Source organism: Neofelis nebulosa, chromosome 9 (genome assembly GCF_028018385.1).
Source record: "Neofelis nebulosa isolate mNeoNeb1 chromosome 9, mNeoNeb1.pri, whole genome shotgun sequence".
Classification (NCBI taxonomy): domain Eukaryota; kingdom Metazoa; phylum Chordata; class Mammalia; order Carnivora; family Felidae; genus Neofelis; species Neofelis nebulosa.
The window spans coordinates 51,670,422-51,695,281 of NC_080790.1; the positions used below are offsets into that span (position 1 = coordinate 51,670,422).

Below are 24,860 nucleotides of genomic sequence, written 5' to 3' on the forward strand. Positions count from 1 at the left end.
ATAAAAGTTTATTTTAATATAGAGTGTGAAGTTGGATTTTATCTTTAATTATTTTTTAAAAATACACATCACTTCCAGTAACATTACAATAACATTATCATGTTAATCTTTTACTTTATTCAGCACAGATTGCCATAATCAAATGCCATAGGCTGGTACCTTACACAACAGACATGTATTTTTTCACAGTTCTGGAGGCTGGAAGTCTGAGATCAGGATGCCAGCATGCTTCTGGTTGGGTTCTGGTGAGAACTCTTGCTGATTTGCAGATGGCTGTGTTCTCATCACGTCCTCACATGGCCTTTCCTCACATGGCATCCTACTGTCGCCTACTTCTTTTCTAAGGACACTGATCCCATCAGATCAGGACCTTTCCTCATTTAACCTTAATTATCTAAGTTTTATTTCCAGATATAGCTACACTGGGGGTTACGGCCTTAACATATGAATGTTGTCGGGACATAATTGTTCCTTAATATCCTTCTTTTCCCAACATATTTCGGAGGCTACTTTTATCATATAATAATATATTTTATGGGGTGCCTGGGTGGCTCAGTCAGTTAAGCATTCAACTCTTGATTTCAGCTCAGGTCATGATCTCATGGTTCAGGAGATGGAATCCCGAGTCAGGCTCTGTGCTGACAGCAGGGAGCCTGCTTGGGATTGTCTTCCTCCCTCTCTCTCTCTCTGCCCCTCCCCTGCTCCTGTTCTCTCCCTGCACCCCCCAACCCATGTCAAAATAAATAAATAAACTTAAAAAATAATAGATTTTATAAATACTAAGGTCTTTTGCTAGGCTCTATGATTCCCCACCCCCCTTTCCTCTCTGTCTTGAACCAATGTAACATTTTTTTGATTATTATATTCGACATAGTATGGTTTAATTTCGTATAGGACATGTACATTCTCTAAAATCCTCTTTTTAGGACATGCTAACTATTTATGTTCTCATTCTTCCAGATTAATTTTTTTTTTTAATTTTTTTTTTCAACGTTTTTTATTTATTTTTGGGACAGAGAGAGACAGAGCATGAACGGGGGAGGGGCAGAGAGAGAGGGAGACACAGAATCGGAAACAGGCTCCAGGCTCCGAGCCATCAGCCCAGAGCCTGACGCGGGGCTCGAACTCACGGATCGCGAGATCGTGACCTGGCTGAAGTCGGCCGCTTAACCGACTGCGCCACCCAGGCGCCCCTCTTCCAGATTAATTTGATAATCAGTTTGTCACATCCCTTTTACCACTTACAATATCCTCCCTCCCCCAAATTGAACTATAGTGTTGTTATGCAGTGAAGCTGTAAATTAAAATGGAATTTTTTTTTCAGTATTTGGTGTTTTTCACCAGGAATATATATATTTTTCTTAATTATTTGCCTTCATGTATTTTGGAAAGGTATTTTATATGCTTTCCATAAGTCCTATTTTTGGTATTTTATGTTTTTTTTCAAGGTAATGTTTTTAGGAAAGTTTTTTGCCCCCAATCATATTTATTAACTAATATTACTGTATTCTAGGGAGAAGAGTCCTTGATTTTGTTTATTTTATATTTGTCCATGTCAATGATTTTACCAATTTGGTTATTTTCCTGGGAAAAGCTTTTTCTTTTAGAAAACTTAGATTCCTTGCAAGCAATTTCTTTTTTGTAAAGCAGGGGTTCTTAACTTTTTCTCTGTGACTGATACATTTGAGATGTGATGGATCTACACCACTCAGCAGGGAACTGCCCTCTCTTCTTCACGCAGTCTTATTTGGTATCATTAAGAGGAGGACACTTTCCAAGCATACTGTTTGAAATGTGTATCTCTGGAGAACATTAATCTTAATGGAGTCTTTCTTTGTAGATGTGCTGTATATTCTTTTGAATGGAAGAACAAATAACAAAATACCTTTTTTCTTTCCAGTAGATCAGCATCGATCTGTAGAGGCAGAAAATAGATTAGTGGTTGCTTTGGGCTGGGAGTAGCTAGGAGGATAATTTAAATGACATAGGTTTTCTTTTTGAGATGAAAAAATGTTTTAAAATTGACTGTGATTATGATTGCACATGTCTGTGAATATACAAAAACTAAAAACCATTAAAGTATATACTTCAAATAGGTGAGTTGTATGGTATAGGGATTAGATCTCAACAAGGCTATTAAAACATAGCATCTGATTAAAACATTGATTAAAACATAGCACCTCTGCATCACATACATTTACAATCATTTAATTTATTATGAGACAGAGTAGTTGACGCCACAGATGTTAATTCTATTTATAGTATTATATTACCCAGCAAAGCAAACTAGAATAAGAACAACTGAAACATCAAAACAAATCTCAAAAAGAAACACTATATCTAACTGATTATGCTACTTGTTTATCAAAAATCTATATATCTAACTTTCTGTGTCATATTTCAAACTACTCTTTTTCCTGATTCAATTATTAGTCAATACATAAATTGGAAACGTTTTGAAAGATACGATATTTCAGGTATTAATAATATGTGTAGTATTCTCAATGCTGATTTCAAAACATGATAGAGATCTGACCCAATCCATCTCACTTGGAATTCAAATTTAGCAATATATTAGAAAATTATATGCTAATACAACGGAGAGTTTGTATCGGGAATGGTTCCACATCAGATGATCTGCTAATATAGTTGTTAATAATATAAACAGATCATCTGATAATACCGAAAAGGTATTTTTTAAGATTCAAAATTATGGAACAATGTAATTAATTCCATGTGGCAAAAACCTCATGTTTCATAGATATTATATATAGTGAACATTTCCGTTTGTTATGGTAGGTGGACAAGGGTTGTACTGGGATAGTGTTTTTTTGTTTTTTGTTTTTTAGTTTATTCATTTTGAGAGAGAGAGAGTGAGAGACAGAGAATCCCAACCAGTCTCCATGCTGTCAGACCAGGGCCTGATTTTTAAAAAGTGTAGTAAGGAGGAAAAGGAAGCACACAGCCAAAGATAAACGTTGCTTTCTTAGGAATCTCTGATTATCTGAATACAGAAATTTAATTCATAGATTAAACAGGTAAAACTATCATTTTGTGATTAAGAAGACAAAGTCAAATGTATATCCCCAAATATGGAGCAAATAAAGAGATGGAAGATATGAAAGGAAAGTTAAGAAACATGATGGATAGCTGATGCTCATTTTTTATCGTATCTAACTGAGATTTAGAAAGGAAGGATAGACACAAAGGAGAGGACTTTGATAATTAAATAATTAAAAGAGGGAAATTTCCAGATTCCCATAGTTGAAAGGCTGTATTGAGTATCAAGCAGGGTAAATGAAGGCAGACACTTCTTTCACATCAGAAATGCTGTATTTTAGTTTGAGGCCAAACGAAAGGCATTTTCAAACATGAGGATTCAGAGTTTATGCTTTACCTCTCCTGTTTTATTGGTATTGTACAAAAAATGAAAAATCCAAAATATAAGATGGGATAGGATTAAAATAAAATGTGTGCAAAAAAATGAGTAAAACTCATAGATAAATCTAAATAGCTATTTGATTATTTGTAAAGTTTAATGCTATTAAGAATCCATATGGAAGGAGAGAGACTTAATGTTTAAAAAGTTTTTTAATGAAAACTCTAGATTATTTCATATAAACAGCGGGAAGAAAGTATATAACTTAATAACCACTGTAAGAAAGTTAAAAAGAACTAGGATCCAATGAAAAACATGAAATAAAAAAGAAGCAATCATTGTAAATGGGAAACTTAAGATGGAATAGGTTTATGGGGAACCTGGGTGGCTCAGTCAGTTAAGTGTCCGACTTAGGCTTAGGTCGTGATCTTGCGGTTCGTGAGTTCAAGCCCCGCGTCAGGCTCTGTGCTGACAGGTGAGCCTGGAGCCTGCTTCGGATTTTGTGTCTCCCTCTGTCTGTACTCCTTGTCCGCTCCACTCTGTTTGTCTCTCTCAAAAATAAACATACATTGGGGCGCCTGGGTGGCGCAGTCGGTTAAGCGTCCGACTTCAGCCAGGTCACGATCTCGCGGTCCGTGAGTTCGAGCCCCGCGTCAGGCTCTGGGCTGACGGCTCGGAGCCTGGAGCCTGTTTCCGATTCTGTGTCTCCCTCTCTCTCTCTGCCCCTCCCCCGTTCATGCTCTGTCTCTCTCTGTCCCAAAAATAAATAAAAAAAAAAAACGTTGAAAAAAAAAAAAATTAAAATAAAAAAAAAAAAATAAACATACATTAAAAAAATTTTTTTAAAAAGATGGAGTAGGTTCAGATACGTCAGCAATCACAGGAAATGTCAAAGAATTAGGAAGTTTTATAGTCTGGTTACTGAGACATATTCATACATTATGGTGAGTATGAAAAAAGTGAAAATAAGGTAAGAGGAGCAGAAATGGCAATATTCTCGAAGGCAAGTAGAATTGAATTTGAAGACCATTAAATGGGAAAGGAAAGGAATATTTTGTACTATTCTAGTTTTAACCCACCAAAAAGAGAATAGCTTTTTTATAGAGGACAAGCAAGCATCAATATGTATAGAACAAAAACTGTTAGTAGTAAGAGAAGTTGATGAACTGTACCGTTATGGGTGAATTCAGTATGCCTCTTTCAGGAATTGAGAGTTCAGACAGGAAGTAACCAAATTGTAATTAAGATAATTTGAATATCAAAATTACTGAACTTTCACATAGTGACATATATACATCTTTGAATTGTGCCCACATAACCTACCTTCCATGTCATTTCAGTTTTCAGTTTTACTGATAAGAGATTATGTATGGACTTTATTTGTAACTTTTATTTTCCTCTTTATTTAGGTTTGTTTTCTCTTTGTATTCCTTGTGTTGTTGCTTAATTTCATTTTTTTCCTGTTTAATCAGACTTAACTAAGACTTGTCTGTTTTATTGATATTTTTAACGAGCTTTTGTTTTTTGTTTTTTTTTTTGTTTTTGTTTTCAACGTTTATTTATCTTTGGGACAGAGAGAGACAGAGCATGAACGGGGGAGGGACAGAGAGAGAGGGAGACACAGAATCTGAAACAGGCTCCAGGCTCTGAGCCATCAGCCCAGAGCCTGACGCGGGGCTCGAACTCACGGACCGTGAGATCGTGACCTGGCTGAAGTCGGACGCTTAACCGACTGCGCCACCCAGGCGCCCCATAACGAGCTTTTGTTTTCATGGATCAAATTTTTCGTGTCTCTATGTTATTTCTGCTTTTAATTTGATCAATTTTTATCTCTTGTACTTATGATTTATTTTGGCTTTTTGAGTTAGTTTTGTGGATTGAGTGCTTAGTTTATTTTCAGTCTTGTGTATTTTCTGCTTGCATTTAAAAATATAAATTTTATTTTGAAATTGCTTTAGCCACATCGCATAGGCTTTGATATCAAGTATTACATTTTGTTCATTTAAAAATAATATGCAATATCAATTTTGATTTCTGTTTTGACTGAAGAATTATTTAGAAGTATGTTTTGAAATTTCCAACTGTTAAAAATATAGATCATGGCTTACTGGAGTCTCTACTCAGCTCTTTCCTGCCTAAATCTGGTGTTACCTTGAGCCAGGAAAGGGTTAGACCCTTTCTGGAGAGCCTTTACCAGGCGAATCATCAAACAATTAAATAAATTAAAAATTTAGTTTTATTTTTAATAATTACAGTGTTTTTCCTCATTGTCTTTTGTTTCCTTTAGTCTTACTGCTCTGATCCAAACCTTGTGTTAGATTTGAAGAACCTCATTGTGCTTTTTGCTGACACACTTCAGGTTTGTGATTTCTGTTTACATAAACTTTTCTAGATTAGTATTCATCAGGTGTAAATCTTTTCATTGTCTACTTAAGCTTAATAAATGCCTTTTAGTTTTTAGTTGTGTTTCTTCTTTTCCTAGAGCTAGATCTTTTAATCTTTTTATAGCATTTCATTGTTATCACTTTGACCAATTTATATTCTCATAAATAGTTCCAATCCCCCCTTTTTTTTGCTCAGAGCAAGTCAATTAATTGAACCACTCACTACCTTAGTTTTTTTTTAAATATCCTTAATTCAGATACAGTGCCTGAGTGATTTTGGAGTTTTTTTGGTGTTTTTGGTTTTTTTTTTTAAGTTTATTTATTTATTTTTGTGTGAGAGAGAGGCAGTGGGAGCAGGGGACGGGCAGAGAGAGAGGGAGACACAGAATCCCAAGCAGGCTCTGCGCTGTCAGCACAGAGCCAGATGTGGGGAGATCTATCACATTTCCCTCCCTACTCCTGAAATTTGCTAAGGGTACAGGATGAGTTGCAGGGAGGACTTAGCTGACATTGTACCAGTATATATTGATTTTAATTATCATTTGTTTATTTTTTTCTGACTAGCTTAAATATTTTGATATGTATCTTTTGATTCTTGAGATAAACACTAGACATGAAGTGGGAATGAAACATGCTGCTGTCATGCTTTCATTTAAATCTTTGACCAGAATATGATAATATCTTTCAGTGCCTGATCTCTTTCATGTTGAAAAAAAAAATCACCTTATAAAATGAAGCTGTTTTCTTATTTTGTTTCAGGTGTATGGTTTTCCTGTGAATCAGCTTTTTGACATGCTGTTAGAAATCAGAGATCAGTATAGTGAAACTCTGCTAAAGAAGTGGGCAGGTATTTTCAGGTGAGAAATTATCTTTGTCGTGTGTGTGCACGTGCGTGTGCTAGTGTATGTACACACGTTTATACATAAGGCTTCTCAATATTATAAGCAACAAGTATGTGTGGCTTATTTTATTATAGCTGTGATCCAGGCTATGATTCAGAATTCAAGCAAATTGAAGAGATGTCCCAAATAAAGTTCCCAAGATAACTGATCTCAGTGCATCATGTCTATTATGTGGAGACTCCCCAGATCCCATTTTGGCTTTTTTTTTTTTCCCCCTTGAATACCATCCAGATCATCTTGAGTCTTCTTAATATATTTGTTGGTTTCCTCTTTGAGGATCATGCCTACTATATAGCTCACTTGTAGGGTGGTAGCTATTGAACCCCTTTGAGTAATGTAGGCTTTTTTGGAACCTTTTTTGAAGACTTACTTATGTGGTTCCTCAAATTCTTCCTTCTCTACATATAGAGATGAGGTGTATTACAATCCAGTGTTTAAACATGTTATTTAAATCGTTATTATACCATGTATACACTAATAAGACAGTTATTGCCCTGTTACACCTTGCATTCACAAATATCTCCTTAGACTATTTTCTTGGCACACAACTCATGTCATATCACTTGAGTTTCTTCTTCTTTTGAACTTTTATTCCCTTATTTAATGTGATCTTCTAGCTTATTGCAATAGCCTGTCCCCAGATAAGCTTACCCTGTTTTTAAATTTTTCTAGCTATCAGATACTACATTTTTCCTTTAATATTACTAATGGTACAATTGTATTTAGGGGAGGATTATGTCTCTACGAACCTTGAAAATTCATAACATGATATATCCATGGTCTTAAAAGTGTCTGATCTGATCCCTTCAGTAAATTTGGTTTTGATTTTCATAGTTTCGTCTCTGCTTTTAGAGAACCTCCAGTCTAGTTAAGGAGTCAGTTCCTCTGGATGAAGTTCATCCTTAATACAGAATAAGAGATGAAGTAAATGAACATAATTTGGGTTTATCATAGAAGTTACTTTTCTTCATCTGCCAGTTTTGAAAGTTAGAACAGAACTAATACAGGATTAAATAACATAATCAAATGTATTTTCTTTAAAAAAAACCAAAACAAATGAAACCTCTTTGCTTTTTTCTGGAGCACACACATCCTTTTGTTTTTACTACCCATTTGCCTTACAGCTTCTACATGTTGCTGTAAAATTTTGTCTCCTCTGTAAATCTCAAATACTGTGAGATCATGTTCATAATTGTGTTCCCTCTGTTTCAGAGTAGTTTTCTTTCTGTCTTCTGTCAAAGGTGTTTTTACCTGCAATGAATAGTTTCATTGTAGAGGAATAGAATAGGAACTAGAAAACATTCGTTTTGGTGGTTTGTATACACAACTGTTTGAGTTTACCTGAAAATTACTTGCAATCACTACAGTGATTAACTAGCCCACCCTTCCTTCATTTTATTTCTAGAAACATACTTGATTCTGACAACTACAGCCCTATACCAGTAACAAGTGAAGAGATGTATAAAAAGGTGGTAGGACAATTCCCATTCCAAGACATAGAGCTGGAAAAGGTGAGGAATACTGTAAAATAAAATTCTCTTTGTGATTTGGCATACTCTCAAAGCTTTCATTTTATCAGTTTCATTGAAGGCATTACCTCCAACTCAGTGCATTAGGGCTCTAGAACACCCCCAGAGAACGATTTTGGGGCTTAAAAGAACAGAAGTTCCTGTTTGAAAATCAGTATATGATTTCGGGGTCGAAGTGTTAAGGGTATTGCTGGGCATGTTCCAATTTGGTTTATACTTTGAAATACTTACTGTTATCATACTCTTAGGACATTTTCTCCCCCACACATACAGTAAAAATTACCCTGTGCTATATAATATATAATTCTATTGGTATATAATTCAACAGTGCATTGAGTCATATATGTACTGCCATAATAATGATACCAAAATAGTTCCATCATCCCCCCAAATTCCCTCATGCTGCTCCTTTTTATTTTTTTATTAGATGTTTTTTCTTAATGTTTATTTTTTGAGAGAGAGAGAGAGAGAGAGAGAGAGAGAGAGAGAGAGAAAGAGAAAGAGAAAGAGACTGAACGCCAGCTGGGTAGGAGCAGAAAGAGGGGAGACACAGAATCTGAAGCAGGCTCTGGGCTCTGAGTTGTCAGCACAGAGGCCCATGCAGGGCTCAAACCCATGAATCGTGAGATCATGACCTGAGCCAAAGTCAGACGCTTAACCCACTGAGCTACCCAGGTGTCTCATGCTGCTCCTTTTTAAATCAGTTTCTCCCAACCCTAACCCCCAGACTTTGGCAACCAATCTGGTTGCTGTCCATCTACTTTTGCCTTTTCCAGATTGTCATATAGATGGAATCATACAGTAGGTAACCTTTTGAGGCTGGCTTCTTTCACTCAGTGTGATGCTTTTGAGATGTGTCTAAGGTGGTATATGTAGCAATAATTCATTCCTTTTTATTGTTGGGTATTTACCACAGTTTTTTTTTTATCCCTTCATGTGTGGAAAGACATTTGAATTATTATTTAGTTAAATTTATAGCTTATTTTTTTAGTGTCAGGAAACTTTTGGAAACACTTTATTAAATTTGAGGTTGTTAAGTAGGCACTTTGCAATGTGGAAGAAAATTCCTTTTGCATTTTAATTAATTTCTAAGTATCTTCAGCATATGTTAGTTTGTGACTTACTTCCACTAATTCTTTGCATTTACAGCAGCCATTTCCAAAAAAGTTTCCTTTCTCTGAATTTGTGCCAAAAGTTTACAACCAAATTAAGGAATTTATCTATGCCTGCCTGAAGTTTTCAGAAGATCTTCACCTAAGGTATGTCTGAAACAGTGGAAATGCTGCAGATACTGAGACTGGGAGTCTTATGTGCAGAAATATTCCGAAAACCTTTGGATACTCTTTTCAGCTGATTACAAAAGTCGTAATATTAGCCCTTCACAGCACAGTACTGCTATATTGATAAAACCATGGTAAAAGTGAAAGTTGGAAACTTGTGAATAATGTTTTGCTTATATTACTTAGCTTATTTTCTATTTTCATTATAAATTTGCATTTCAACATTTTTTATTAGTAAGAATTCACTGGAAAATAGTATATTAATTTTTACATTCTACTTGAAATTTTAAGGCCACTAGGGGAGTAGCAAATAAAATCCTTTGGAAATATCCTTCTTTCCAAATATCCTCTGGACTTGTTAAAGGTATCCATATCTCCTTTAAATTGTTTGACTAACATGTTCTGAGCCTATTTATGTAGCAGATACATCCTGTTTACTGAGACTGCAGAAGTAAAAGACACAGTTCTTTGCCCCCAGATATTGTCAGTATCTACTGAGGATATTAGGCATGAAAATATACGATGGCGAGTGTTGAAATGTGTTTAATTTACTTGCAGAACACCTAGAAGACTACTTAATTCATCTTAAAGAATTTGAGGGAGAATAATCATCATGATTGGCTTTCAAAGGAGTCCTCTCCCCTCAGTGAATGATACCACCATTCACCCAAGCCAGAAATCTAAGAATCATTCCAACTCCTTATTTTCTATTAATAACTTTTTATTAAAAACAAAGTTTTAAGCATTGGTCTAATTTTTGTAAACACTTTACAAATGTATTAAAAATGTCTGTAAAATTCAAAATAGTACTAATCTATGAGGTCCTAGAAGGTGTAATCCATTTTTCAGAGGAAGAAAGTGAGGCCGAGAGAGGTTAAATAACTTTATCAAGGTCACACAAGATTAAGTGTTTAAGCCAGGATTCAAATCTGATCAGCATCAGCCTCAACAAAACAATTACTGCAGTGTTTAGAATTCTTACACTTTGGCCTCACTGTGTTAGTATTTTACATGCATAATCTCAGATAATTGTCATAATGTTTCTTGCAGGTAAGTGTTAATTATTCCCATTTAACAAATGGCTCATTTGTAAATGAGCCTCTGGAAATCCAGTTGGTGACAAAATTATATTGATTGGTGTTTGTTTGTTTTCAGTTCTTTTTTCTTTAAAGTTCTCTCTTCCCAGTGTGGCTGCTTTCATTCACATTGTAGTTATAATTGACTTGGGCCATTTTAATAGTCTCCTAATTGTTCTTATTTGTCTGACTTTGCTTTCCCAACCATCTACCCTTTCTCCTCATTCTATTCTGTATGTTCCCTAGAGTAATTTTTCTACAATCAAATCTTATCATTTAACTTTACATGCTCACCTTTCCAAGGATTCCTCATGGCCTACAGCATAAAGTTCAAACTCTAACCTGATGCACTTCTCTATCTGCCTGCTCCCTCACCCCTTGACCTAGTCTCCCTTGTAGCCTTCCTGGCTCATATCCCATGCTAGTTTCCGTGTCAGTCCTAACAACCTATTTGGTATTTTCTGATCATAAGATGCTATTTTGGACTTGACTTTTCTCCTGACTCTATCTCTACTTAAAATCACTTTTTCCGTGTTTTTGCTCCTGTCTTCTACCATCCTTCAAGGCTCATTATAAGCCTTTAATGAATGGAGGCTTTCTGACCACCTCCATCCCTAATGGAGTTGATCTACTGACTCCTTTGTGCTCTTTCTGTACCTTATGAATACTGTTGATCAGAGCTGCTCATAGATTTGATTGCTCTCCTTGTACCTGTGGTGTTTCTGTAGGCTCCTTTTATCTATGCGTTAGCCTGAAGGCTCCTTTGTTTATTTGCTGGTTTATTCACCTCATGTTATAGGTAATCTGTCATTTGTCAGATTGTACTTGGTAGTGAGGACATTAAGATGCTGAAAATACAGTCCCTGTCTTCAAGGAGTGTGTAATCTGAGGAACTGAACAATTGGTGATAAGCGCTATCACGGAGAGACAGAGCATCAACATAGGAACCAAATGTTGAGACAAATTAAGGATGTTAGAAAAGGCCTCTTGAAGGGTAGAAACATTTAATGTTTTGTTCAGCACAACATCTCCTGCACCAGCTCAGTCAATTAAGAAACAACAACAACAAAAAAGAATGAGTGGATGGAATGTATGGCATGCCAGGGAATTCTGAAAGTAAATATAACTGGAAAATAGTTTGAGTAACTTGTTTGATAATCATTCTTACTAATTAAAAAATGAAGCATGGTTTGTAGAGTTCATTTGTTCTTTTCTCTGAAAATGAGGTTGATTTCATGGAAATGAGATTATCTTTGGAAGTTATAAACCAAAAGTTGTTTACCCCTTAGGGCCCACCTTCTCTACCACTACTGCCGAATGACTTAATAACTGAGAGTGATCTCTAGGGTACTGATACGTATGTTACCATATAAAAAATATTACAAGTTCATTGCATCATGACTCTTTCTATCCTGTTTTGGAGGAAGGGCAATATGATAAAGGGATAATGTTGAGTAAATTGTTCAAAAGTCTTTTTTCTTGCTTGAATATATCAAGTTTTTGCCTGAAAACTCCCTTTGTTATGTTTAACATTGACAATTAAAAATAAATATTCAGGGGTGCCTGGGTGGTGCGGTCAGTTGAGCATTCCACTCTTGATTTTGGCTTAGGTCATGATCCCTGGGTCATGGGATTGAACCCCATGTCAGGCTCAGTGCTAAGCATGGAGCCTGTTTGGGATTCTCTCTTTCTCTCCCTCTGCCCCTCTACCCCACTTGCTTTCTCTCTACCTCTAAAATAATTTAAAAAAAAATTTGATTTGGGAAGATTTTACAGGTGCCTTTATTCTTTGGTTTACATTTACCTTATTTTCTAGGCTATATTTACCTTCTAACTTGGAGTGACAGAGACCACTTTGACAATCATAGCTGTCTAATATGGGATATAAGATAACATATAGGGGCACCTGGGTGGCACAGTTGGTTAAGCATCTGACTCTTGATTTCGGCTCAGGTCATGATCTCACGGTTCATGGGATGGAGCCCTGTGTTAGGCTCTGTGCTGACAGTGCAGAGCTACTTGGGATTCTCTCTCTCTTTCTCTGGCCCTCCCCCACTCATGCATGTGCATGCATGCTCTCTCTTTCTTTCTCTCTAAAAATAAATAAATAAACATTAAAAAAATAATATGTATAAAAACAGTTCTCTTAAACACAAGACTCTTAAAATAAGAAAAACTGCTGTACTGACATTTTTATGAAGGCTTAAGGATAATTATTCTCTTAAGTCAAACTCTTTTTCTTATAAGAATTTTCCCTTTTACATTGGACAGAGGATGCTGAATAACACGAGAAATATTGAATTATATGAATTCTGAGGACGCAAAACTCTGAAAGAAAATTCTTTTAAAAGTAAGCAAATAAATGGCATTTCTTTGGTAAAATAATGTTCTAGCACTTGCGCTGGACTTAAAAAGTAGAATACACACACACACACACACACACACACACACACACACACACACACAGATTCTTTTAAGTTACAAAATTAGATCTATGTAAAGAATTTAGGAGATAGAGAATAGTCCAAAGAAGAAAAAATTTGAAAGACTCAAAATTTTAACACATAGTGATAACCACTCTTTATATATGGGAAATCTTTTTCTTTTAGTCGTTCTCGCATGTGAATACATGCACATGCATAGGACTTTTTTTTTTTTTTAAAGCAAATTACTGTGAGATACTTCTGTTTACAATATAGAAAGCTGAAAAGAGTATTGCTTCCTCCTTAACAATGAACAAAACAAACAAAACAAACTATACAATGAAAACTTTTTTTGGAACCCATCAGACAGCTGAAATCTAAGATGAGGCTGACCCCTCTAAGGAGAGTACCATGATGCACAGATTCCCATACCTGTGGCAGATCAAGAAAGAAAGTTGTAGATACTATACAAGTGAGAAGGAGGAAATCAACCAAAGCCTTAGGATTGCTAAAACCTTAGTTGGAACTGGCATGTCAGTAAGGAACCTCTAGTTGTGAGTCCGAGATCCAGAACATTCCCTCATATGTTCTTTTCCATGGACCTCTACTGGGTGCCCTTGAGAAAGATTGGGGGTTGAATAAGAGAGCAGAAAGAACCCTCCATGATATTGCAGGTGTGTAGAAAGGGGATCAGCCACTGCTGTGAGAAAGGCATGAAGCCCCACCCCCATGGTTTGGACCCTTCACTTACACAGATCAAGAACTGCATCACTGGAGTAAGGACAGCAAACTCTGTCTCTCTGCAGGGTACAGGAAAAGACCCATTCTTTGTACAGGAAGCACTGAAGGAAAAACATCCTTTTACCCCTGGAACAAAGGCAGAAAACAGTCCTGTGCCTAGGATCATACCGATACTATTAAAGGTCTTCTGACATTGGGGGAAGGGCAGAAAACTGTGGTAGACCCACTGGAGATATAAAGCAGAGTTGGCTGCCACTAAAAGGATGGCAGGGATGTTGAGCAAGCTCTGCTTCTGAGAACTGGGCACACAGGGCCTACCCAAGACTGAAGCTGGCCAGGACAACAGAGAAAGTCCATTGGTCTCCATTAATAGTTTCGCAGCAACTAAATAACAAGTGGCTGCAATCTAGCACTGATTGATGGGCAAGAATGTAGAGGAAGATCCATTCTATATCATAGGCACACAGGTATAACTGAGAGCTGTGGGTGGTACAGAAACTTTATGAAAAACCCTCTGGGGTTCCAGCACCCACACCAGTCCCATGCAATTATTAGGAGAATTTGAAATCTGTGACGCACTGAAGATAACCATGTGAACAACAAAACCCAAACCCAGCTCAACTCCTGCTTATGCAAATGGCCCAACAGGAGGAGAACGTGGTCATTTCCAAGTATAAATACTGTTACCTCAGATTCTAATGTCTTACATATGAAATCCAATCTTCAATAAAAAATGTGAGACATGCAAAAAAGCAATTAAAAACAACTCTATTGTCAAGGGACAATGAAGTCAACAAACCAGACTCTGATGACCCAGATGACAGAACTTTTAAAGTTAGAGACTTTAAAATACCACATACATGACTAGATAGGGACTTTTGGTAGAGAAACAGACATTTTTAGAAAGAGTCAAATGAAAATGCTTGAAATAAGAAACCGTTTTTAAGAGATGAAGACTTCCTTTGAGAGGCTCATCAGTAGACTTGCCACAGCTGAAGTAAGAAGTCAGGGAACTTGAAGATAGGTCAATGAAAGTTTCCCAGACTGACACACAAAGAGAAAAAGAGGTGAAAGAAATAAAGTGCCCAAGATCTGTGGTGCAGTTACAAACAGTATGATTGAGGGGCCAAGAAGAAGATAAAGAGAACAGGGGGACAATATTTTAAGAGATAATAGCTAAGAGTATTCCAAAAATAATAAAAGACATCAAACCAGAGACTCCAGATTTTGAGAACCTCATTAAGATAAACAGCAAAGCAATAGCAACAAAGCAAGCAAAGAAAAATACTTAAACACATCATTTTCAAATAAGCGAACATAAAAATTAACATAATGCCTTAAAGACATTTAGAAAAGAAAAAAAGATGCTATATGTAGGTGTAATGAAAAGCATTACGGGAGACTTGTCCAAAACTATGCAAGCCAGAGACAGTGGAGCCACATGCTTGAAGTAATCAGACAAGCAAAGCAAGCAAGACTGCTATAGACAACAGAATACCTTTCAGAAATAAAGTGAATTTTTTTTAGCCAAACAAAAGCTGAGATAATTAATTGCCAACAGACGTGTGTAGTCTTTCTGCAGACATAAAATAAAAGGAAATTCTTTACATAGAAGGAGTATACAGGGTAGAAACTTCTACACATGAAGAGATAAATGATGAAATAAAGGGCTTTGGGAATGGTTAAAACTAATTTTTTTTCCTTTGTTTTTAATTGCTCGGTTTTTGTTTTTTGTTTTGTTTTTTTTTAGGTTGTACAACATGATTTTTTTAAGGCAAAGAAGTGTGGTGATTTAATATACACATACATTAAGAAACAATACAATTACTTTTAATTAACGTATTTACCACTTTACGTAGTTACCATTTTTTGTGTGTTTGCTTTGTTACTCCTTCTCTCCCCCATCTGTCTCTCTCTTTCTCCCTCCTTCCCTCCCTAGTTGTTTCTCTCTATATATGTATCTGTGTGTGTGTGTGTGTGTGTGTGTGTGTGTGTGTATAATATTATAAGTCCTATGGTTTATATTAATTTTGATTACTTGGTTAACATATTGTCTGTTCTCCCTCTATAATTATCATTATCATTTTCTTTTTATAATAAGTTATGTTTGTATTTTTGTTGAAATACTTTGAGACTATGTATTCTGTTAGTTGTCAGATGTTCTTCACCTTTCTCCCTCTTACAGTCTCCATTCTTGCCTGGAGGCGCGCCTGGGTGGCTCAGTCAGCTGGGCATCTGACTTCAGCTTAGGTCACCATCTCACTGGTCCTGAGTGCAAGCCCCGCATCTGGCTCTGTGCTGACAGCTCAGAGTCTGGAGCCTGCTTCCAATTCTGTGTCTCCCTCTCTCTCTGCCCCTCTGCTACTCCCACTCTGTCTCTTTCTCTCAAAAATCAATGCTAAAAAAAATTTTTTTAATAAAAAAAAATAATTCTTGTCTGAATCAGTTTTTACTCTGATAATTACTGGTTTATGATTTTTAATTAATTTTGATTTTTTAATTCCTTGTATAAATATTACTTGGCATTCTATTTTAAGGGGTTCTTCCTTGCTATCTATCTTCTGTTTGTCTGTCTGTCTACCTGTTTATCTATCATCTATCATCAGCTAAAACACACGGATTCTTAATTCAATTGGTTCATTCCTTTACTATCTTCATTCCTTTTGATGCCAGAGTGTCCCAGATGTAGGGAGTGTTAACCTTTCAGACTAGCTCCTATGCCTTGTTGGTGCATTCCTGTCACATTTTGGGACATTTCCTTACTTAACCATGGTATCATTGATTTCTCCAAGGGGCCCACTTCCCTTTAGTGTTGAGTGGTATCTTGAAAATAAGATCTGGGCATGTGTCTTTTTTTTAAAATGTGTCATTTTGAGTCAACAAATAGGTGCTTCTTGGCTCTTGATACAATCTGTGTAATTGGAGCGTACCTTAATGAATTTAGTGATGTGGTTGAATTTAAGCCTGCATGCTGGCTATTGTTTTTCTGTTTGTCTCATTCATTTTTTGCTCATCTTTTCATGTTTTCCTTCATTCTTCTTGACCAAATTTTTTTAGTATTGTGATTTATTTTCCTATTGGCTTTACTTCAGTATAGCTTTTTTCCCCCCAATTGTTTGTTTGTGTGGTTGCTGTGGGGACTACAGTGTACATTGTTAATTTATCACAGTTTACCCTGAATAATATATCATTTTGTATGTAATTTAAGAATCTTACCACAGCGTAAAATAGTTTATCTTCTTTTTTTTTTTGATGTTGTTGCCACATATTTCACTTATATACCTGTTTTAACCCTAAAATAGTTTATTGTGTGTTTGAACATTTAATAATATTTTACAGTTCAAGAAAAAAAATTGTATTATTTTTACCCACTACATAGTTACCATTTTCAGGCCTTCTCATTCTTTTCTACATATCGAGGTTACCCTTTGGCATCATCTTCCTTCAGCATGAAAATTTTTCTTTCAGCATTTCCTTAGGGTATAACTGCTGGTGTGGCATTTTCTTGGCTTTTAAAAATATTTCTAAAATACTTTAAAATAATTTTAAAATTATTCTAAAAGTATTTTTATCACCTGTGTTTTCTTTTTATTTATTTATTTATTTATTTATTTATTTATTTTATTTATTTTTTAATATATGAAATTTACTGTCAAATTGGTTTCCATACAACACCCAGTGCTCATCCCAAAAGGTGCCCTCCTCAATACCCATCACCCACCCTGCCCTCCCTCCCACCCCCCATCAACCCTCAGTTTGTTCTCAGTTTTTAACAGTCTCTTATGCTTTGGCTCTCTCCCACTCTAACCTCTTTTTTTTTTTTTTTCCCTTCCCCTCCCCCATGGGTTTCTGTTACGTTTCTCAGGATCCACATAAGAGTGAAACCATATGGTATCTGTCTTTCTCTGTATGGCTTATTTCACTTAGCATCACACTCTCCAGTTCCATCCACGTTGCTACAAAAGGCCATATTTCATTCTTTCTCATTGCCACGTAGTATTCCATTGTGTATATAAACCACAATTTCTTTATCCATTCATCAGTTGATGGACATTTAGGCTCTTTCCATAATTTGGCGATTGTTGAGAGTGCTGCTATAAACATTGGGGTACAAGTGCCCCTATGCATCAGTACTCCTGTATCCCTTGGATAAATTCCTAGCAGTGCTATTGCTGGGTCATAGGGTAGGTCTATTTTTAATTTTCTGAGGAACCTCCACACTGCTTTCCAGAGCGGCTGCACCAATTTGCATTCCCACCAACAGTGCAAGAGGGTTCCCGTCTCTCCACATCCTCTCCAGCATCTATAGTCTCCTGATTTCTTCATTTTGGCCACTCTGACTGGCGTGAGGTGGTATCTGAGTGTGGTTTTGATTTGTATTTCCCTGATGAGGAGCGACGTTGAACATCTTTTCATGTGCCTGTTGGCCATCCGGATGTCTTCTTTAGAGAAGTGTCTATTCATGTTTTCTGCCCATTTCTTCACTGGGTTATTTGTTTTTCGGGTGTGGAGTTTGATGAGCTCTTTATAGATTTTGGATACTAGCCCTTTGTCCGATGTGTCATTTGCAAATATCTTTTCCCATTCCGTTGGTTGCCTTTTAGTTTTGTTGGTTGTTTCCTTTGCTGTGCAGAAGCTTTTTATCTTCATAAGGTCCCAGTAATTCACTTTTGCTTTTAATTCCCTTGCCTTTGGCGATGTGCCGAGTAAGAGATTGCTACGGCTGAGGTCAGAGAGGTCTTTTCCTGCTTTCTCCTCTAAGGTTTTGATGGTTTCCTGTCTCACATTCAGGTCCTTTATCCATTTTGAGTTTATTTTTGTGAATGGTGTGAGAAAGTGGTCTAGTTTCAACCTTCTGCATGTTGCTGTCCAGTTCTCCCAGCACCATTTGTTAAAGAGACTGTCTTTTTTCCATTGGATGTTCTTTCCTGCTTTGTCAAAAATGAGTTGGCCATACGTTTGTGGGTCTAGTTCTGGGGTTTCTATTCTATTCCATTGGTCTATGTGTCTGTTTTTATGCCAATACCATGCTGTCTTGATGATGACAGCTTTGTAGTAGAGGCTAAAGTCTGGGATTGTGATGCCTCCTGCTTTGGTCTTCTTCTTCAAAATTACTTTGGCTATTCGGGGCCTTTTGTGGTTCCATATGAATTTTAGGATTGCTTGTTCTAGTTTCGAGAAGAATGCTGGTGCAATTTTGATTGGGATTGCATTGAATGTGTAGATAGCTTTGGGTAGTATTGACATTTTGACAATATTTATTCTTCCAATCCATGAGCAGGGAATGTCTTTCCATTTCTTTATATCTTCTTCAATTACCTGCATAAGCTTTCTATAGTTTTCAGCATACAGATCTTTTACATCTTTGGTTAGATTTATTCCTAGGTATTTTATGCTTCTTGGTGCAATTGTGAATGGGATCAGTTTCTTTATTTGTCTTTCTGTTGCTTCATTGTTAGTGTATAAGAATGCAACTGATTTCTGTACATTGATTTTGTATCCGGCAACTTTGCTGAATTCATGTATCAGTTCTAGCAGACTTTTGGTGGAGTCTATCGGATTTTCCATGTATAATATCATGTCATCTGCAAAAAGCGAAAGCTTGACTTCATCTTTGCCAATTTGGATGCCTTTGATTTCCTTTTGTTGTCTGATTGCTGATGCTAGAACTTCCAGCACTATATTAAACAGCAGCGGTGAGAGTGGGCATCCCTGTCGTGTTCCTGATCTCAGGGAAAAAGCTCTCAGTTTTTCCCCATTGAGGATGATGTTAGCTGTGGGCTTTTCATAAATGGCTTTTATGATCTTTAAGTATGTTCCTTCTATCCCGACTTTCTCAAGGGTTTTTATTAAGAAAGGGTGCTGGATTTTGTCAAAGGCCTTTTCTGCATCGATTGACAGGATCATATGGTTCTTCTCTTTTTTTTTGTTAATGTGATGTATCACGTTGATCGATTTGCGAATGTTGAACCAGCCCTGCATCCCAGGAATGAATCCCACTTGATCATGGTGAATAATTCTTTTTATATGCTGTTGAATTCAATTTGCTAGTATCTTATTGAGAATTTTTGCATCCATATTCATCAGGGATATTGGCCTGTAGTTCTCTTTTTTTACTGGGTCTCTGTCTGGTTTAGGAATCAAAGTAATACTGGCTTCATAGAATGAGTCTGGAAGTTTTCCTTCCCTTTCTATTTCTTGGAATAGCTTGAGAAGGATAGGTATTATCTCTGCTTTAAACGTCTGGTAGAACTCCCCTGGGAAGCCATCTGGTCCTGGACTCTTATTTGTTGGGAGATTTTTGATAACCGATTCAATTTCTTCGCTGGTTATGGGTCTGTTCAAGCTTTCTATTTCCTCCTGATTGAGTTTTGGAAGAGTGTGGGTGTTTAGGAATTTGTCCATTTCTTCCAGGTTGTCCAATTTGTTGGCATATAATTTTTCATAGTATTCCCTGATAATTGTTTGTATCTCTGAGGGATTGGTTGTAATAATTCCATTTTCATTCATGATTTTATCTATTTGGGTCATCTCCCTTTTCTTTTTGAGAAGCCTGGCTAGAGGTTTGTCAATTTTGTTTATTTTTTCAAAAAACCAACTCTTGGTTTCGTTGATCTGCTCTACAGTTTTTTTAGATTCTATATTGTTTATTTCTGCTCTGATCTTTATGATTTCTCTTCTTCTGCTGGGTTTAGGCTGCCTTTGCTGTTCTGCTTCTATTTCCTTTAGGTGTGCTGTTAGATTTTGTATTTGGGATTTTTCTTGTTTCTTGAGATAGGCCTGGATTGCAATGTATTTTCCTCTCAGGACTGCCTTCGCTGCGTCCCAAAGCGTTTGGATTGTTGTATTTTCATTTTCGTTTGTTTCCATATATTTTTTAATTTCTTCTCTAATTGCCTGGTTGACCCACTCATTCGTTAGTAGGGTGTTCTTTAACCTCCATGCTTTTGGAGGTTTTCCAGACTTTTTCCTGTGGTTGATTTCAAGCTTCATAGCATTGTGGTCTGAAAGTATGCATGGTATAATTTCAATTCTTGTAAACTTATGAAGGGCTGTTTTGTGACCCAGTATATGATCTATCTTGGAGAATGTTCCATGTGCACTCGAGAAGAAAGTATATTCTGTTGCTTTGGGATGCAGAGTTCTAAATATATCTGTCAAGTCCATCTGATCCAATGTATCATTCAGGGCCCTTGTTTCTTTATTGACTGTGTGTCTAGATGATCTATCCATTTCTGTAAGTGGTGTGTTAAAGTCCCCTGCAATGACCACATTCTTATCAATAAGGTTGCTTATGTTTATGAGTAACTGTTTTATATATCTGGGGGCTCCGGTATTTGGCGCATAGACATTTATAATTGTTAGCTCTTCCTGATGGATAGACCCTGTAATTATTATATAATGCCCTTCTTCATCTCTTGTTACAGCCTTTAATTTAAAGTCTAGTTTGTCTGATATAAGTATGGCTACTCCAGCTTTCTTTTGGCTTCCAGTAGCATGATAAATAGTTCTCCATCCCCTCACTCTCAATCTAAAGGTGTCCTCAGATCTAAAATGAGTTTCTTGTAGACAGCAAATAGATGGGTCTTGTTTTTTTATCCATTCTGATACCCTATGTCTTTTGGTTGGCGCATTTAATCCATTTACATTCAGTGTTATTATAGAAAGATACGGGTTTAGAGTCATTGTGATGTCTGTATGTTTTATGCTTGTAGTGATGTCTCTGGTACTTTGTCTCACAGGATCCCCCTTAGGATCTCTTGTAGGGCTGGTTTCGTGGTGACAAATTCCTTCAGTTTTTGTTTGTTTGGGAAGACCTTTATCTCTCCTTCTATTCTAAATGACAGACTTGCTGGATAAAGGATTCTCGGGTGCATATTTTTTCTGTTTAGCACACTGAAGATATCGTGCCAAGCCTTTCTGGCCTGCCAAGTTTCAAAGGAGAGATCAGTCACGAGTCTTATAGGTCTCCCTTTATATGTGAGGGCACGTTTATCCCTTGCTGCTTTCAGAATTTTCTCTTTATCCTTGTATTTTGCCAGTTTCACTATGCTATGTCGTGCAGAAGATCGATTCAAGTTACGTCTGAAGGGAGTTCTCTGTGCCTCTTGGATTTCAATGCCTTTTTCCTTCCCCAGTTCAGGGAAGTTCTCAGCTATAATTTCTTCAAGTACCCCTTCAGCACCTTTCCCTCTCTCTTCCTCCTCTGGGATACCAATTATGCGTATATTATTTCTTTTTAGTGTATCACTTAGTTCTCTAATTTTCCCCTCATACTCCTGGATTTTTTTATCTCTCTTTCTTTCAGCTTCCTCTTTCTCCATAACTTTATCTTCTAGTTCACCTATTCTCTCCTCTGCCTCTTCAATCCGAGCCGTCGTGGTTTCCATTTTGTTTTGCATTTCGTTTAAAGCGTTTTTCAGCTCCTCGTGACTGTTCCTTAGTCCCTTGATCTCTGTAGCAAGAGATTCTCTGCTGTCCTGTATACTGTTTTCAAGCCCAGCGATTAATTTTATGACTATTATTCTAAATTCACTTTCTGTTATATTATTTAAATCCTTTTTGATCAGTTCATTAGCTGTTGTTATTTCCTGGAGATTCTTCTGAGGGGAATTCTTCCGTTTGGTCATTTTGGACAGTCCCTGGAGTGGTGAGGACCCGCAGGGCACTTCCCCTGTGCTGTGGTGTATAACTGGAGTTGGTGGGCGGGGCCGCAGTCCGACCTGATGTCTGCCCCCAGCCCACCGCTGGGGCCACAGTCAGACTGGTGTGTGCCTTCTCTTCCCCTCTCCTAGGGGCGGGATTCACTGTGGGGTGGTGTGGCCCGTCTGGTCTACTTGCACACTGCCAGGCTTGTGGTGCTGGGGAGCTGGCGTATTAGCTGGGGTGGGTAGGCAAGGTGCACGGGGGCGGGAGGGGCAGGCTTAGCTCGCTTCTCCTTAGGTGATCCACTTCAGGAGGGGCCCTGTGGCAGCGGGAGGGAGTCAGATCCGCTGCCGGAGGTTTGGCTCCGCAGAAGCACAGAGTTGGGTGTTTGCGCGGAGCGAGCAAGTTCCCTGGCAGGAACTGGTTCTCTTTGGGATTTTGGCTGGGGGATGGGCGGGGGAGATGGCGCTGGCGAGCGCCTTTGTTCCCCGCCAAGCTGAGCTCTGCCGTCCGGGGGCTCAACAGCTCTCCCTCCCTTTGTCCTCCAGCCTTCCCGCTTTCTGAGCAGAGCTGTTAACTTCTGACCTCCCAGACGCTAAGTCGCGCTTGCTGTCGGAACACAGTCCGTCCGGCCCCTCCGCTTTTGCCAGCCCGACTCGGGGGCTCTGCTTGGCCGGCGAGCCGCCCCTCCGCCCCGGCTCCCTCCCGCCAGTCCGTGGAGCGCGCACCGCCTCGCCGCCCTTCCTACCCTCTTCCGTGGGCCTCTCGTCTGCGCTTGGCTCCGGAGACTCCGTTCTGCTAATCCTCTGGCGGTTTTCTGGGTTCTTTAGGCAGGTGTAGGTGGAATCTAAGTGATCAGCAGGACGCGCGGTGAGCCCAGCGTCCTCCTACGCCGCCATCTTCCGGACTCCATCACCTGTGTTTTCAAAATATATTTTCTAAGACATGGACTTCTAGGTTGATAGTCTAAAGATGTCATACCACTGTCTGCCTCCATTGTTTTCTGAAGAGAAATAAGCCATTATTATTCTTGTTCCTCTGAACGTATTGTCTTCTTTCCATGGTTGTTTTTAAGATTTTCTTTTTCTCTTTGGACTTTACAATTTGATCTAATATTCTTTTTTTTAAACCTTATTCTTTATTATTTCTGAGAGAGAGAGACAGAGTTTAAGCAGGGGAGGGACAGAGAGAGAGGGAGACACAGAATCTGAAGCAGACTTTAGGCTCTGAGCTGTCAACACAGAGCCCGATGCGGGGGCCGAACTCACCAACTGTGAGAGCATGACCTGAGCCAAAGTTGGACGCTTAACTGACTCAATCACCCAGGCACCCCATGACTCTGATGTTGTTAAATGACTCTGATGTTGTTAAATGTGTGTGTTGATTTTGTGTGGGAGGTACTAAAGCTCTTGGATATGTGGGTTGAAATATTTTGTCATGTTTGGAGATGATTTTGCCAGTATGTCTTTAAATATGCCTCCTTTCTCATTCTTTTTCTTCTTCTGCAACTCCTGGCTACTTGATAGATCATTCAGATTTCTTGAGTGAACTGAATGTGAGTCTCAGTTTTAATTAGTTTCAAATTACTTCTGATTTCAAATGATTCTGCAGAATCTCTTTGTCCAGAAGACCAACTCTAAAATTCCAGAGCTTTTATCCAGGAGCTTATCTCTGATCTTAACAGGATTTGAGCTGGGCTGGTTTCATCATTAGTTAGTTTCTTCTCCTTTTTGGATTGAGTTTCTTTAGCCTTGGAAACAAAACCCCTTGCAGAATTTGCAAGCTCTGTCTCTGTTTTCTAGCATTGTCTTCACTGTTTCTTTCTTTCTTTTTTTTTTTTTTTTTATAACTGCTTATTTATTTTTGGGGGGAGGGGGTGGAGATTGAGTGCAGGAGGGGCGGAGACAGAGAAGGAGAGAGAGAATCCCAAGCAGGATGCATGCTCAGTGTGAAGCCGTTAGGGGCCTGGATCTCACAATTATGAGATAATGACCTGAGCCCAAATCAAGAGTGGGATGCTTAACTGACTAAGCTGCCCAGTTGCCCTGCCCTCACCTTTGTGTGTGTGTGTGTGTTTGTGTGTTTTCATTTATTTTGAGACAGAGACAGAGAGACAGAGAGAGAGCACACATGTGCACAAGCAGGGGAGGGGCAGAGAGAAGTGGGGGAGAGAGAGAATCCCAAGCAGGCCCCTCACCATCAGTGCGGAGCCTTACATGGGGACCAAACCCATGAATTGTGAGACCATTACCTGAGCTGAAATCAAGAGTCAGAAGCGCAACTGACCAAGCCACTCAGGCACCCCCCTCACCATTTCTTATGGAGCAGAATTCTTTAATTTTTTTTTTTTTTAACGTTTATCTATTTTTGAGACAGAGAGAGACAGAGCATGAACGGGGGAGGGTCACAGAGAGAGGGAGACACAGAATCTGAAACAGGCTCCAGGCTCTGAGCTGTCGGCACAGAGCCCGACGACGCGGGGCTCAAACTCACGGACCGC

At 38.0% G+C, this 24,860-nt stretch overlaps 1 protein-coding gene across 7 annotated transcripts in view; it reads left to right on the forward strand.

Moving 5' to 3' along the window:
- EXOC6B (exocyst complex component 6B) overlaps positions 1-24,860 on the forward strand; it is a 626,910-nt gene that overhangs the window by 325,653 nt on the left and 276,397 nt on the right. For 6 of the 7 annotated variants that reach the window (XM_058683716.1, XM_058683713.1, XM_058683718.1 and 3 more), the window contains 4 exons: positions 5,667-5,738; positions 6,523-6,620; positions 8,071-8,176; positions 9,344-9,453. In XM_058683716.1, the coding sequence (XP_058539699.1) occupies positions 5,667-5,738; positions 6,523-6,620; positions 8,071-8,176; positions 9,344-9,453 (386 nt within the window). The remainder of the gene's footprint in view (positions 1-5,666; positions 5,739-6,522; positions 6,621-8,070; positions 8,177-9,343; positions 9,454-24,860) is intronic. The other variant, XM_058683714.1, reaches the window with a different exon arrangement.